Source organism: Corythoichthys intestinalis, chromosome 4, assembly GCF_030265065.1.
Source record: "Corythoichthys intestinalis isolate RoL2023-P3 chromosome 4, ASM3026506v1, whole genome shotgun sequence".
NCBI lineage: Eukaryota > Metazoa > Chordata > Actinopteri > Syngnathiformes > Syngnathidae > Corythoichthys > Corythoichthys intestinalis.
In genome coordinates this window covers 26,831,183-26,846,260 of record NC_080398.1, presented here as the reverse complement: position 1 = coordinate 26,846,260, position 15,078 = coordinate 26,831,183, and the positions used below count along the sequence as shown (strand labels likewise).

Genomic DNA, 15,078 nt, shown 5'->3' with positions numbered 1-15,078 from the left:
TCATTAATTGCAAGTTATGGTATTTGGCAACTTTATATGACAGTGGTGCCATAAGACTGTCATAATTATGACATGACACGGTCATGAGCATCAATGAATGCACGTAACAGATGCCATTTAGTGTTATCCGGCAAACTATCTCACTTTTGATTGGATGTAAAAGATATGAGCTGGACACAAATGGAGTTAGTGACATAATTTGCCAGATGCCACTTAATGACATTTGTCTTAAACATTCAGTAAAGCCATTGATGGTGTCATGTAATAATTATGACGGTCTTATGACAGTCTTATAACGCCGTTATCAAATAAAGTGTTACCTATTAACCCAAATAAATCAACAAATAAGCCGCACTGGACTATAAGCTGCAGGATTCAAAATGAAGGAAAAAAGTAGCGGCTTATAGTCCGAAAATTACGGTAATCAACCTGGCACAGATTACCACCTCTTGCTACCTCTATAAACCCACACTGTACCTCACTAAAACTTGTATGAACTTGTATCAAAATTTTTCTTTGTCTAGTTTTCAATGATAATCTCAAACAAATATCATCTGGTTTTAGTCGACAGTTGGTCAAAATGTTTTCATTTGTAAAATTAAAAAATTTTAATCTAAAAATAAATAGGTTTCCAGCAATTTTGAATAAACGTGCAAATATCGTAGCATCTACAAGGACGCCGCCAATTTCATGATGATAACAACTCACTCAGCAATAAAAGCAGCATGTTATTTTCAATTAAACCCGTCCAGAAGCTACAAAATATGTTAAAAATAAGTTGTCAGACCTTTTAAGAGGATGCTCGCCATGCTAAAGTTGATGCTAATGCTAACGTGAATGCAATGGTAACATGACGAGTTACAATGAATGTGTGTGATGATCACTCAGTACAGACTTTTATAGGCTAAAGCAACATTGCATATTCTTTGGCCAAGATAAGAAAACAAATCTTGCATTGTTTCCAAACAAGGAAGATGGAACGAAGCCTAGCTTGAAACTAGGGATGTCCCGATCGTATATTTTTGCACCCGAGTCATGTGATTTTGAGAATCTGCCGATTCCTGATCTGATACTCCTTTTTAAAAAAATTTTTTTTTTTAAATAAACGTTCCAAACTGTTTTAAAACTTGTCATTAATTGTTCCAACACGAACCAAAAATGTTATCATACAGAGTTCATTTTAGCAGGCAATTATTTTTTCCCATATTACACAGGATAAGTGAAACGACGGTGTTCCCTCCCCAAAAATGGGGTCACCTAACCTAACCTCTGATTTTCTGGGTAACAAGAGTGGCGCCTTTTTCCCGCTGGAACAACCCCAACCCACTTTCCTCTTTTTAAAATCTACATCTTGATAAATGTCAACTTGTCTGTGGCAGTGATTAAAGCGTCTGAGTTGTGGGCCGCCATGGAACCTGAATTGCACGGCACTGTCAACGTAGAGCTGGAGCACATGGGTGAGTCTGAGAAGGAACAGGAGGAGGAGGACGACGAAGAGGATGAGGAGATGATGGATGACAGAGCCACAGCAGTGATGATTGCACAGTATCTTCGGGTCAACAAATACAGGTACCTGAGGTCACTGCTACGTCCGTGATGTGAGACAACCATTTTCACAAATGTTATTGTTGTTCTACCTGCGTAGGAATGCTGTGCGTCTCTGTATGAAAGCTCACAGCCAGTTCCCTGAATCAGAGCTGTTCGCTGCCCTGTCCACTCGCACTCCAGAGACACTAATGGACACACTAGCCCTCATCTTCAAAGGTGAACCGCTCATTCACTTCACTTTGTGCGTCACTCAGCAAAAATGCTCTCGCTTTCGAAACTCATTGAGATTCAGTTCTTGTGATTATTATTGGACGACGTTCGTTTGACATCTTTTTATATCACTTAATTAAAGTTGACAAGTTTATAATGGAAATGGCATTTTAAGTATGTCAGAGGCAGTGACCATGACGATGACAATTCGGGTGCACTTAAGGTTTTCGTGTCCTTAGAACTGAGCTCAAGAAAAGTGTGACAGTTCACTGGGAAAATTAGTTAATGGATCTCTCCATATTTTTAACACAAATATGTTTTCGTCCCTCTCCTCAGGTTCTGACGATGATGCATCCGAGCGCAGTCAGAGCTTACCCCCCACTCCACAAAAAGAAGGCAGTAAAGAGATGGAGGATGCTGAGCTCAAGAAGCAAGAGATGTTGGTGCAGTACCTGAGAGACACTGAAACCTTCGCTCTCCAAGTGGAGAGGGCAATATCTGTCATTAACTCCATGCTTTACTGGAAAACAACTACAGGTAGAAGGTCTTCAGAGATGTGAAAGAGTAGACATTCTTCACACACATCTGTAAATGACTTGTTTTTTGTAGTGGTTCAGGAAGCAGTCCAGTTTTGCGTCACTGTGTGTGAGTTCAGCGTTGCCAACTCGCTCAGCGGTGTGAGGAAGATGTTGCCTCTGGTTTGGTCAACGGACGCTGCCATCAAAGATGCTGTCGTCCAGGCTTATAGACGCCTCTATCTCAACCCTCAAGGAGAAACCAACAGGTCTAGAAAATACTTTACGCCAGTAACATAGACACCGATCTGCCTCAATTAACTGCCAATTGTATGAATAAATATGCCTCATTTAGTGGTACTAGATGAATGTAAATGCATCATTCCAGAAATGAAAAATATGTGGTCACTTCCATGATTTTCTGCGACGTATAGGTCCATATATATATATATATATATATATAGTTTTTTTTTTTTTTAATTCAACGATTTGTTTGACATTTACTGTACTGTTGTTTTTGGCACCCTTTTTATTGGCACCCTTTTTATTCTTCTTAGTCTTTTGGATGAAGATACTTCTTAGTCTTGGTCATTTCAAAAATTTTCTTTGTCTAGTTTTCAATGATAATCTCAAACAAATATCATCTTGTTTTAGTCGACAGTTAGTCAAAATGTTTTCATTTGTAAAATTAAAAAATTTTAATCTAAAAATAAATAGGTTTCCAGCAATTTCGAATAAACGTGCAAATATCGTAGCATCTACAAGGACGCCGCCAATTTCATGATGATAACAACTCACTCAGCAATAAAAGCAGCATGTTATTTTCAATTTAAACCCGTCCAGAAGCTACAAAATATGCTAAAAATAAGTTGTCAGACCTTTTAAGAGGATGCTCGCCATGATAAAGTTGATGCTAATGCTAACGTGAATGCAATGGTAACATGACGAGTTACAATGAATGTGTGTGATGATCACTCAGTACACTTTTATAGGCTAAAGCAACATTGCATATTCTTTGGCCAAGATAAGAAAACAAATCTTGCATTGTTTCCAAACAAGGAAGATGGAACGAAGCCTAGCTTGAAACTAGGGATGTCCCGATCGTATATTTTTGCACCCGAGTCATGTGATTTTGAGAATCTGCCGATTCCTGATCTGATACCCTTTTTTTTTTTTTTTTTTTTAAGTAAACGTTCCAAACATGTTACTGTCCCATCGTGCCGCCTTCATAATGTGAATTATTTTAAAACAAGAATAACATTGAAAAAATGCTCATTCATTGAGTCCACTCACGCTTTGACACTCACGCTGCTGAGAAAAGCCTCACTTACACAATGAGTTGCCACAGCACACTTATGCAAGTTTAACGATGACTGACACATGTGTGATCGTAGCGCTACCAAGCTTCTCTGGCAAGAGCAACGCTACAAACATGTCAATCATCGTTAACGTTAAAGTACCAAACACAAGGTGGACAGAGAGTGAGAGAGAGGCACATCTCACATGAGTGACAAAACCCAAACACTGCTACGATGCAAGCTTATGTACTCCACGTAAAATATGAAAATGCCACGCATTGTGAACATATGACGGAAACTGTCGCATTTTCCTCTGTTGTCTCATCAGACGAAAACTTTCATTCGTCTCGTTATATTGTATTCCCCCAAGCCACATTTTTAGCTTGACACGTCATCGTCGTGAAAAAATTGTACGTCTGCGAAATCTTTCCATTAGTGTCATCGTTGACGAAAACAACACTGAATGAGCGTAATCAAATTAATAAGGTTGAAGGTACTATTATCAAGAACACGAGCGAGCTAGCTGTTTAGCCAGGTGCTACTGCTGATCAAGAAGATAAACTTAGTGGGGCAAATAAGTATTTAGTCAACCACCAATTGTGCAAGTTCTCCTACTTGAAAATATTAGAGAGGCCTGTAATTGTCAACGTAAAACCTCAAGCATGAGAGACAGAATGTGGGGGAAAAAAACAGAAAATCACATTGATTGATTTTTAAAGAATTTATTTCCAAATTAGAGTGGAAAATAAGTATTTGGTCACCTACAAACAAGCAAGATTTCTGGCTGTCAAAGAGGTCTAACTTCTAACAACGTCTAACGAGGCTACACTCATTACCTGTATTAATGGCACCTGTTTTAACTTATTATCGGTATAAAAGACACCTGTCCACAACTCAGTCAGTCACAATCAAAATTGTAGACCTGCACCAGACTGGGAAGACTGAATCTGCAATAGGTAAAACGCTTGGTGTAAAGAAATCAACTGTGGGAGCAATTAATAGAAAATGGAAGCCATACAAGACCACTGATAATCTCCCTCGATCTGGGGCTCCATGCAAGATCTCCCTCCGTGGCGTCAAAATGATAACAAGAACGGTAAACTAAAATCCCAGAACCACACGGTGGGACCTAGTGAATGACCTACAGAGAGCTGGGACCACAGTAACAAAGGCTACTATCAAAAACACAATGCGCAGGGACTCAAATCTTGCACTGCCAGACGTGTCCCCATGCTACACGTCCAGGCCCGTCTGCGGTTCGCTAGAGAGCATTTGGATGATCCAGAAGAGGAATGGGAGAATGTGTTATGGTAAGATGAAACCAAAATAGAACTTTTTGGTAGAAACACAGGTTTTCGTGTTTGGAGGAGAAAGAATACTGAATTGCATCTGAAGAACACCATACCCACTGTGAAGCATGGGGGTGGAAACGTCATGCTTTGGGGCTGTTTTTCTGCAAAGGGACCAGGACGACTCATCTGTGTAAAGGAAAGAATGAATGGGGCCATGTATCGAGAGATTTTGAGTGAAAATCTCCTTCCATCAGCAAGGGGATTGAAGATGAGACGTGGCTGAGTGTTTCAGCATGACAATGATCCCAAACACACAGCCAGGGCAACAAAGGAGTGGCCTTGTAAGAAGCATTTCAAGGTCCTGGAGTGGCCTACCCAGTCTCCAGATCACAACCCCATAGAAAATCTGTGGAGGGAGTTGAAAGTCCGTGTTGCCCAACGACAGCCACAAAACATCACTGCTCTAGAGGAGATCTGCATGGAGGAATGGGCCAAAATACCAGCAACAGTGTGTGAAAAGCTTGTGAAGAGTTACAGAAAACGTTTGTCCTCCGTTATTGCCAACAAAGGGTACATAACAAAGTATTGAGTTTAACTTCTGGTGTTGACCAAATACCTATTTTCCACCATTATTTGCAAATACTTTAAAAATCAAACAATGTGATTTTCTGTTTTTTCCCCCCCCCACATTCTTTCTCTCATGGTTGAGGTTTACCCATGTTGAAAGTTAGAGGCCTCTCTAATATTTTCAAGTGGGAGAACTTGCACAGTTAGTGGTTGACTAAATACTTATTTGCCCAACTGTACTTGTGTAAATAAGTTAAGAAAAAATGTCTTATTCTGCTCATATTCCTAACAGGGCTACGTGAAGTAAAGTGAGACATTGAATCAATCCTAAATATTCTAAAATGTAAGGTAGAAAATAGAAGCAAGGACATAAATTACCTCGACCCATTCTTTTGGAAACTATGTTCTTCTACCTTATTAAAAAACAAAAAATGAATAGGTTTAAATGCATATTGTGAGACACATGTTTAACCAATAATACGGTAATTCATAATTGCTGTGTACATACATCGACTAATGCATCTGGACACATCTTCAGTGATGTTTCTGGAATCATTGGGTGTTTAGGGTCTTTCAACATCATACACCGTCCTCCAGGTGACCCAACCAGGGTTGATGAAATATTATGTTTATTAAAACGTTACAAAAATTTCCCAAAAGATATCATTTAAATTTCAATTAAGCTGTTTTATTTAAGATTCAGTTTGTTCAATGAGGAAGTGGCATTAAGAAAAATGGCACTTTAGAGGGTACTTAAAGTTTATATGGGATTTAAAAAAAAAAAAAAAAATTTGAAAAAAGTTCCTTCAGTTGTTCAGTAAATATCCTCAAACTTTTTTTACCCCCGTATTTTGACTATTTAAATTTGGAAGATGTCCCCCAATTCTGGAATCACATGAATGCCCTTTTTTAGCAGTGTTTGTCATGTCATGGCAGAGTTCACGATGAAGGGTAAAGAAAAATCTGTTTTGCAAATTTAGGGAATAGCTAAGGGTGTGACAAAATATCGAAATGGTGATATATTGTGATACTTTGCATCCCAAAAGGTTATCGGTATGCTCCTGCAAGAATCGAGATATCCTTTCAAAAAGATGTCAATGTCTTCCAAAAAAAAGGGAACCAACATGTTGCTACCAAAATTTTCCACCATAATAGTGTCTCAGTTAACTCTATGGCTGCCTTGACGATGCTTGACACTCAATCCATTTAGACTGGGAACGTTCGTTCATTCGAAACTGTCATTCTGTCAGATTTCCAGGGCATTTCCATGTCATTTGCTGTTCATTTTAGGACATTTCCAGGTCATTTCCTTTTGAGTTTGAGTCACTGCCTATTCATTTGGGTGATTCCCTGGTCACTTCCTGTTCTGTAGCACAAAATGAACAGGAAGTGACCCATAAAATACACCAAAATCAACAAGAAGTAACTGAAAATCAACAGGTAAATGACCTTAAATGGCCCAAAATTACCTCATTGCCTGGCATTGGCTGCTATTGACGGCCGTAGATTCCAGTTCACAGCAGAAGCTTGTTTTTCTGTTTATTAGATGTTTTTAGAATATCCTAGAATTATTTGCTGACCAATGTATCGATAATTGTTGTATCGCCTTATCGTCAGATCGTTATCGTGAGCTTTGTATCTCAAACCGTATCTTATCGTGAGGTAGGCCTGTCGCGATAAAAAATTTTAGTGTGCGATAATTTATTTCATAAATTATTGCGATATGCGATATTATTGCACCCCCCAATTTAAAAAAAAATACAATAACACTGAGAATACAGTATATATTAATAGATCATGTACACCCATTTAAATGCAATAAATGTTTACTCTTAAATTCAAAAAATACTTTTTAGGAAATCACAACTAAAAACAATAGACCATGCCTCTTTTAAGTAAAAGACAACAGTATTAATACTGCACAGAAACACAGAAGAAATAAAATGTGTTTTTTAAGAAAAATAAAATTCCACTTAATAATTCAAGCATCTAGGCAAATGAAAACGTTTCCCCTCATAGCTTCTGCTATGGCATTCCATGTGTAATACAGTGGTACCTCTACATACTAAGTTAATTCATTCCAGGAGCTTGTTTGTAAGTCGAAATGGTTGTATGCCGAGCAGGATTTTCCCATAAGAATACATTATAATTCCAATAATTCGTTCCACAGCCCAAAAACCCACACTACATCCTTAATAAATACTGCTGTTACTATGGCCAAATAGCAATTACAGAGAGCAAAACAAATAAAATATGAATAAAAATCAGAATAACAATAATATAATCATTGCAATAATAACAATAATACAGTACAGTACCTGTAATAATGTAACGAATCTGCTTCCAATGTGGCGGACTTTTTTAGCTGTACCTGAACGCACCGCGGGGCTGACGGTGAGTAGAAGAGCCCTATTTTACTTTCTGTTTCGTTTCTGTTTCGATCCTGGCGTCAACAGCAGTGGACACTCTGCGAGTTGATGGAATAAATTATTTAAAACCTGACAAAGCTGGCGATTTCTTAGGCGATGTTACCACAATAAGAACTGTCACCTTAACTTATAAAGACTGGCGAACGGAGGGGGACCGCCGGCCGAGATCGGCGTTCTACGACCCAGTTCATGGGTGCACACACCATGCATATATTTTGCTATCATTCACATCTTCATTTAATGGTAAGCGTCACCTTTTCTTTTCTTTTTTTTTTTCTCCACCTGCACTAAACTTAAACTGCACTAAACTAAAAACAGAACTAAAATGCATTTTGCGTAGTTGGTAACCAGGAAGCCGAACTTTTAACAGCACGTAAGCCGCAGGTGCGCAAGCAGGTGCACGCGAGGCGATAAATCGCAGCGGAACAATTATCGCCTTCATTTTTATTTATCGTGCGATAAATGGAATTATTGCATATTGCGACAGGCTTATCGTGAGGTACCAAGCGGTTCCCACTCCTAAGCCCTGTACATTACATGGAAAAATAGTGTTTTATCTCTTTAGGATAAAGGCACAGACACTTGTGGACAGTCTTTCTGAACTGATGGTGGACGCATCTCTAGGAACGATTCAATGTCTGGAGGAAATAGTGAGTAGTTCATTCATGAGTCTCATTTGCTTTAGCTGTGTGAATGAGGAATGATCAACTCATTCCATGCCACTGACGCCAATAGACGTCGAAATATTTGAACATGAAGAGCCAAAGATTAGCGCCCACCAATTTTTTTTTTTAAATTAAAGTTATTCAGATGCATAAACTGGAAAATGTCCCTTTAGGTACAGGAGTTTTTTGGCAGTGGCAACAGTCTGGAGTCGACTGTGGTGCAGGTTCTTTGGGGGAGATTTACAGGGAAAACGGAGACCTCGCCTTTGTACAAGCGAGCTGCCGTGGTCCTTCTGGGAATGGCTGCACGGTAAGACTTTACACTTACTCTAATTAGGCACAAAATCTAACGATTAATGCACATTTTAGATCAATAAATCTGCCGTTGACAAGATAATTTAAAGTCAAAGTTCAGAAATCACATTATATATCACAAGGTCTGCAGCTTTTTGTTGTCCCGAAAACGAACCTCATTTCTTAAAACATGTTAATTTGATCTAGTCCTTACATAAATGTACATTTTATGCTAAACCTTACCGCATAATGTTCCATAAATATTGCTCCTGCGTCATCCATCAAATATCAACAGGCTCACCGGCATCTGCTTTTCTGGATAATCAAAGTCACGCCAGTGCATTTTGCTGAATATAAATATTTTTAGTGTTCCCCCTCAAAGACGTCCGCTGCTTCAGGGAAGAGTAAGCGGGAGTAAAGCGAGACTATCTGTAGTCCACCCACACCGCTGCTTGTCTTCATCCAGCAGGCAGCATTCACAACCTATTAAAGCTCATTCGTTTCTTCTAACCCCGGCCTCCCACGTACATTATCTGGCCAGCTGCTAAGCACCGGCAAGGCCAACTCGTAGCGCTTCAGTTAATGTAGGCCATACTTTTGCGTAATGGCGTACGATTGCACAACTTTGCCGACATGTTCTGATTCTGTGGATGTTTTTGTGAACAGGGCAGAAAGGAAGGTGGTCCTCAGCAATTTGGACACTCTTTGTTCAGTGGGTTTGGGAGAAAAAGTGACGGAGAACTTTCTTCTGGCGAGAGATACAGTGATCACCATCTGCAGTATTACTGACCACGTTAGGGTAAGTGGTGTCATATTTACTCTTCCGTTGGGTATTTAAAGCCCCTTTCACATACACCTAAACACCGTTTAAATCCAGAGATTTAAACGGGCAACCCTTATGTGTGAAAGCAATTTCCGGGTCGACTGACACAGAGATGAAGTGGACATTTACAGAGTTGCGTTTCAGTATAATGTCCGGGGCTTTCCTGGTTCTTGGGGATTCCTGGGTTACAGCACGAAGGCTGATGACATAAATATCATGGCGGGCCGATTGTCATTTCCTCTTTCTTCGCAGTAGGATGAAAAGCGGTAAACAAACATCACAGTTGTTAACATGACAAACTGTAAATGGCAAAATTAAACTGAAAACACAACGAAAATAAATTGCTATTGGATCGTAGAGCTGAGGAAGAGAGTCCATCGTCCATCTTTGGAAGTGTGTGGTTTATTTTGTTTGTTGCTGATGTTAAGGTCCGCAATTGCGAAAACGATTTTGTACCTCAAATCAGACCACAACAGAGAAATGTGTCCAAGGGGTTATTAAATACAAATAAAAGTAAACGTGGTTGTGGAAAAGGAGGAGTAACATTAACTCAATGGGCAGGTCAACAGGGATCAATAATACTAAATTAAGCGGTAGGCTGAGAGCTGATAAAACAACAAAATAAAATTCTCTCGAATACCAGCACAACGTAGAGGATTTTAAAACAAGAACGGCAGACGAACAAGCAAGCAAATGCACAAAATTCGAGAGCGCAAGGTGTTGAATGGCGCCCAGCAAGTTAATATCTCGGCACCCTTCTTTTGGGTCACCTGGGTTTAAATGCAGTCTTGATTAACTTAAATTGGCTGCAGGTACGACGTCTGGAAAGCTCCCACAACCGGCTCTGTAACAAAACACAATCTGACCAAAAGAATGTGACAGCAATTACCGACCAAAAATGCCAGCCGCTCTCCCCGTCAAGACTCCATTGCGAGATAAATCAAGCCACTTTCACACATGCAACCCAGTTTATTTCCGGGACGTTTCCCCATATGTGAAAGCCATTACACAGCTAAATCCCACGTCACCTTACACGGGAATTTACCGGGATATAAGTCTGAAAGGGGCTTTTTTGAGGAAAATGGGTGTGACAATTAAAGGTGATACATCTCAATACTTTGTAGCCCAAAAGGTTATCGATATGTTTTTAAAAAAGTGTCACTGTTTATAAAAATATAAAGAACCAAAAAGTTGCTACAAAATCTTCTGTTAGAATATTGTTTGCCTACGTTAGCTAACTGGCTGCCATTGACGGTGCTAGACATCCAATTAATTTTTACTTGATTGGATGTCTAACGCCATCAATGGCACTGAAAGGTCACTTCCTGTTTGTTTTAGGGCATTTAAAGCTTAGGTCCTCTTGATTTTGAGTCACATCTTATTCATTTGGGGACATTCTTGAGTCATTTCCTTTTCGGTAACCTAAAATCAACATAAAGTGATGTGTAAATCCCCCCAAATCCACATGAAGTGACCCGTAAATGCCCTAAAAGGACAGTGATAGGAAAATGAACTCCCCTGGCATTGGCTGCCACTGATGACCATAGACGTCCAATCTGTTTGAAGTGGGAGGGATGGCAGCCAATGAACCGTCAACTAGTGATACTCACAGCAGAAGGATGAAAATGGCTTGTTTTTCTGTTTATTAGTTGTTTTGTAGAATATCCTAGAATGATTTTCTGACCCATGTATCAATAATTCTTGTATTGCCATATTGTGAGATCATTATCGTGAGCCTTGTATCACGTATTGTGATGTACCCAGAGGTTCCCAACCCGATTGCTAATAGCTTTGAGGACTTCATGAGATCATGTTATCTTCATTTTCCACATTGTCCATAATATAAGCCTCACTCTGAACACAAACTGTGGAATCTTGCTTGTTTTCCCCCCCATTAGCAATCAAAAGGTGCACCTTTTAGACTACCTCAAGAACATCAGCTCTTCACTCGCCTCACACAAGCAGTTGCTGAAGGTATCATTGTTTTATTTTTATTTAATAACAAGAATAGTGCATGTTTGCTATTTTCGGTGTGTTCTAATCTGACCTAATGCTGACCATGCATTTATTCCAGGTGCTGTGATGGAAGACCCTCACTGGCAGAGTTTCATGGAGCAAGCTGTACGTCTCATCTACTTTCTTGCTGAATCCCCGGACCAGCTGTGCTCCCGGCTGCTCCAACGCACCGCTCGACTCCTGCTAGATCAAATTGTCGAAGGCGTTACGGTTAATCAGGATGACTCTCAAACACAAGAGGGCTCTCAGGAATCTGGCGAACAGGGTGAGCGGCAAGTTGTCTCACTCATGTTTGTTGTTTTTCCACACACTGTTGCTTCATGCGTGTTCTCTCCCGCAGTGAACTGTGTGTGTCTGGCTCAGTTGTTGGCCTTGTGCGGCAGCGTGGCCTTCTGGCAGGTGTCTCACCTGGAGCGCAGCGTGAGCAGTGAGCTGCGGAGGCGGAGAAGAGAGACTGAAGAGAGGGAGGAGAAGGATAAGGGCCCATCCAGCAAAGCTAAAGTATGCCACAACAGTTTTTGCGACCCAACACCAGATTAAGCTATGTTCAAAGTCATGAAAATGTTTTTTTTTTTTTCCCCTTCGACAGATAACTGCCAATGAGAGCGCAATGGAGGAGGAGCTGGGTTTAGTCGGCGCCTCCGCAGAAGACACGGAGGCCGAGCTCATCAGGAAGATCTGCGAGACAGAATTATTGGCCGGTAACAATTGCTTCTAATTGTCTCCCTTTGTCCTGCGTTTAGCAGCTCATTAAATGCACACTGCTGCATTCATGCTAATGTGATGTTTTGCTTCCAATCCCCCACTGTATTTTCTCAAGAGGAGAACCTGCTGAGCGCATTCCTTCCTTTACTGGTGAAAGTATGCAGCGCCCCTGGACGCTATTCCCACCCTCAGCTTACCGCCGCTGCCTGTCTGGCTCTCTCACAGTACATGATGATTAGGTGAACACATTCCCTGCTGTCTTGTTCCCTCGCAGTGATGACACAAATCATTAGAATAATCTTTTCCTTGTTTCAGTCCATCTGTTTGTGAGGAGAATGCACGCCTCATGTTTACGGTGCTGGAGCGCTCGTCTCTTCCTGTTGTCAGGGCCAATGCCATCATTGCTCTGGGAGACCTCACTGTCCGCTTCCCCAACATATTGGCACCCTGGACCCAGAATTTATACGCCAGGTAATCAGATGTTTAGGTGTAGGGATGTGTTATACAGAAAAGCCAAATGACTGATGCCTAAACTGTGTGGGCCAAATTCAAGACTAACCCTCCCCCTAGTTATTTTTATTTTAAATCGTATTTCAATAGGGTTGGGCATTGTTTGAATTTGAACGGTTTCCGTTCCAAGCGATTCTCTCGTCCGATTCTTTTAATAGGCAGGGTAAAAAAATCGCATAGTTTATATTCTCGATTATTATTTTTTTTTTTAATTACCATAATTTTTGCCCTATAAGCCACCACCCACCAAATTTGACACGAAAACTGCATTTCTTTTTCCCATAAATAAACCGCACTGGACTATAAGCGCAGCTGTCCTTACTGTATTATGGGATATTTACACCAAAAGATATTAACTGGTAACACTTACCGTAATTTCCCAAATATAAGGTGCACCCGTGTATAATGCGCACCCCAAATTTACTTGTAAAATCTAGGGAAAATTATTATACCCGTTTATAACGCGCACCCTAATTTTAGCATCAATAAATAGAAGAATACAAGAAAACAGCTCGTGTACAGATACAGAAATGTCATTTTACTGACTGGTGAAACACAGCACAAGCATAGCACATTGGTAGTTCAAAACATTACCATAAACTAAAGATGCACCGATACCGATACTAGTATCGGCAGGGGGCGCCGGTCCGGCCCAAAATGGTGGTATCGGTATCGGCGAGTACCAACAAAGACGGCGCCGATACCATTTACCAGTCCATTATTATAACATTTGCAGCCTTTTTTTTTTCCTCCTGGCGCTCACTACACTTTGTCTCTGTGTTGTGTGATGACACGTGAACACCAAACAGCTATCGCTATTGGCCTGCTCCAGACCAATGAGAATGGGCCAATAGCCGCTTCTGACCAATGACATGGCGGCATGGCGGCGGTCGGGAAATATTTCAAAATAGAAATCCCGTCAATTAAAATCAATGGCTGTGTGCAAGATCTGCGGCCTGAAAGTTTCGAGATGTGGAGTTAAATCGGCCAGTTTCAATACCTCGAACCTGATAAAACATGTGAAGGCGAAACGTGAACGAACACGAGTTTGAGCCTGCAAAAGCAGGACTGCTATCCAGAGGAAGGGCGCTGGACAGGTGCAACAATCTCTGGTCAGTTCACTACACTACTTTACTTTTATTGTCTTTTACTGAAAGAAATGCTGCAGTAATTTGGGAACTGTTTCCAAAGTAGGGTTGCCACCTTTCAGAAATAGAAATAAGGGACCCACCCCCTCCCGAAAAAACGAGGCTAATAGAGAGACGGGATGCTGTGGTCAATTATTATTACTTATAATTGTGAGCGTCCGCAAATGCGGAAACAAGGTTGGACCTCGAAGCGGACAACAAGCAGGGGATAAGTATAAGGGTTTAATGATTGCAAACAAAAAATAACACACGATCGCGGGATAGTAGAAATAACAAAAGGAGTCCGTGACAGCAGGTCGACGGAGCTCAATACTAAAAACTCGATTAACTAAGACGATAGGCAGCGAGCCAAAAAGCCAAAATAAAAACACTCAAATACCTGCACAGGGTAGAGGTTACAAACGAGTGCAGCACACTAACAGAAAAAACCCAATGCAGGGGCGTAACAAGCAAATGTAGCGAGACTATAGTGCGAGATGTCAAATGGCGATCAGCAAAGCAAATATCTCGGCAGCCTTCTCTGAGCTCACCCGTGCTTAAATGCTGCGTTGATGAGCCCGCATTGGATTCAGGTGCGACGTCAGGAACGCCCCCACTAACAGCCCAGCAACAAAACACAATCTAACCAGCAGCAGAATGTGACAATAATTTCATGAAAGTTGCACTGTTTGGCCTTTGAGAGGTTTAAAAAAAGTTTACTCAGTTCATTCAGAGTTTATTATTATGAACTTATTTTTACTTTCTTACTGTTGGGCTAGTATTATACTTTGTACTAGTCTTTTTCCTATTTTGCAAAGATAAGCAACAGCCTGACAAAGCCTTGATAGCAATGATTTCACATCCAATTATGTAGCTCTTTGAGGGAAAAAAAAAAGAAAAGAAAAGAAGAAAAAAATTATATATATAATTGGGGTGGTATGGTATCGGTATCGGGGCCAAAAAATGGTATCGGTGCAACACTACCATAAACTGACAATATTTACGGTAATAATATGATTTGATAACTTCTCCAACTTACCAGAATCTAGGAGAAAACAAAACAGATGTGACTTTTCTTT

The 15,078-nt window shown here is 40.5% G+C and overlaps 1 protein-coding gene across 3 annotated transcripts in view; it reads left to right on the top strand.

Moving 5' to 3' along the window:
• ncapd2 (non-SMC condensin I complex, subunit D2) overlaps nt 1-15,078 on the top strand; it is a 63,534-nt gene that overhangs the window by 24,519 nt on the left and 23,937 nt on the right. For 2 of the 3 annotated variants that reach the window (XR_009063024.1, XM_057834530.1), the window contains exons 13-25: nt 1,380-1,569; nt 1,646-1,764; nt 2,095-2,295; nt 2,368-2,542; nt 8,425-8,509; nt 8,698-8,834; nt 9,485-9,617; nt 11,540-11,615; nt 11,716-11,922; nt 11,998-12,158; nt 12,247-12,358; nt 12,478-12,601; nt 12,678-12,833. Coding sequence is in view for 2 of the 3 variants with exons in the window: in XM_057834530.1 (XP_057690513.1) it covers nt 1,380-1,569; nt 1,646-1,764; nt 2,095-2,295; nt 2,368-2,542; nt 8,425-8,509; nt 8,698-8,834; nt 9,485-9,617; nt 11,540-11,615; nt 11,716-11,922; nt 11,998-12,158; nt 12,247-12,358; nt 12,478-12,601; nt 12,678-12,833 (1,876 nt within the window). In the remaining variant the exon portion in view is untranslated. Of the gene's footprint in view, nt 1-1,379; nt 1,570-1,645; nt 1,765-2,094; nt 2,296-2,367; nt 2,543-8,424; nt 8,510-8,697; nt 8,835-9,484; nt 9,618-11,539; nt 11,616-11,715; nt 12,159-12,246; nt 12,359-12,477; nt 12,602-12,677; nt 12,834-15,078 lie in introns of all 3 variants that reach the window. The other variant, XM_057834529.1, reaches the window with a different exon arrangement.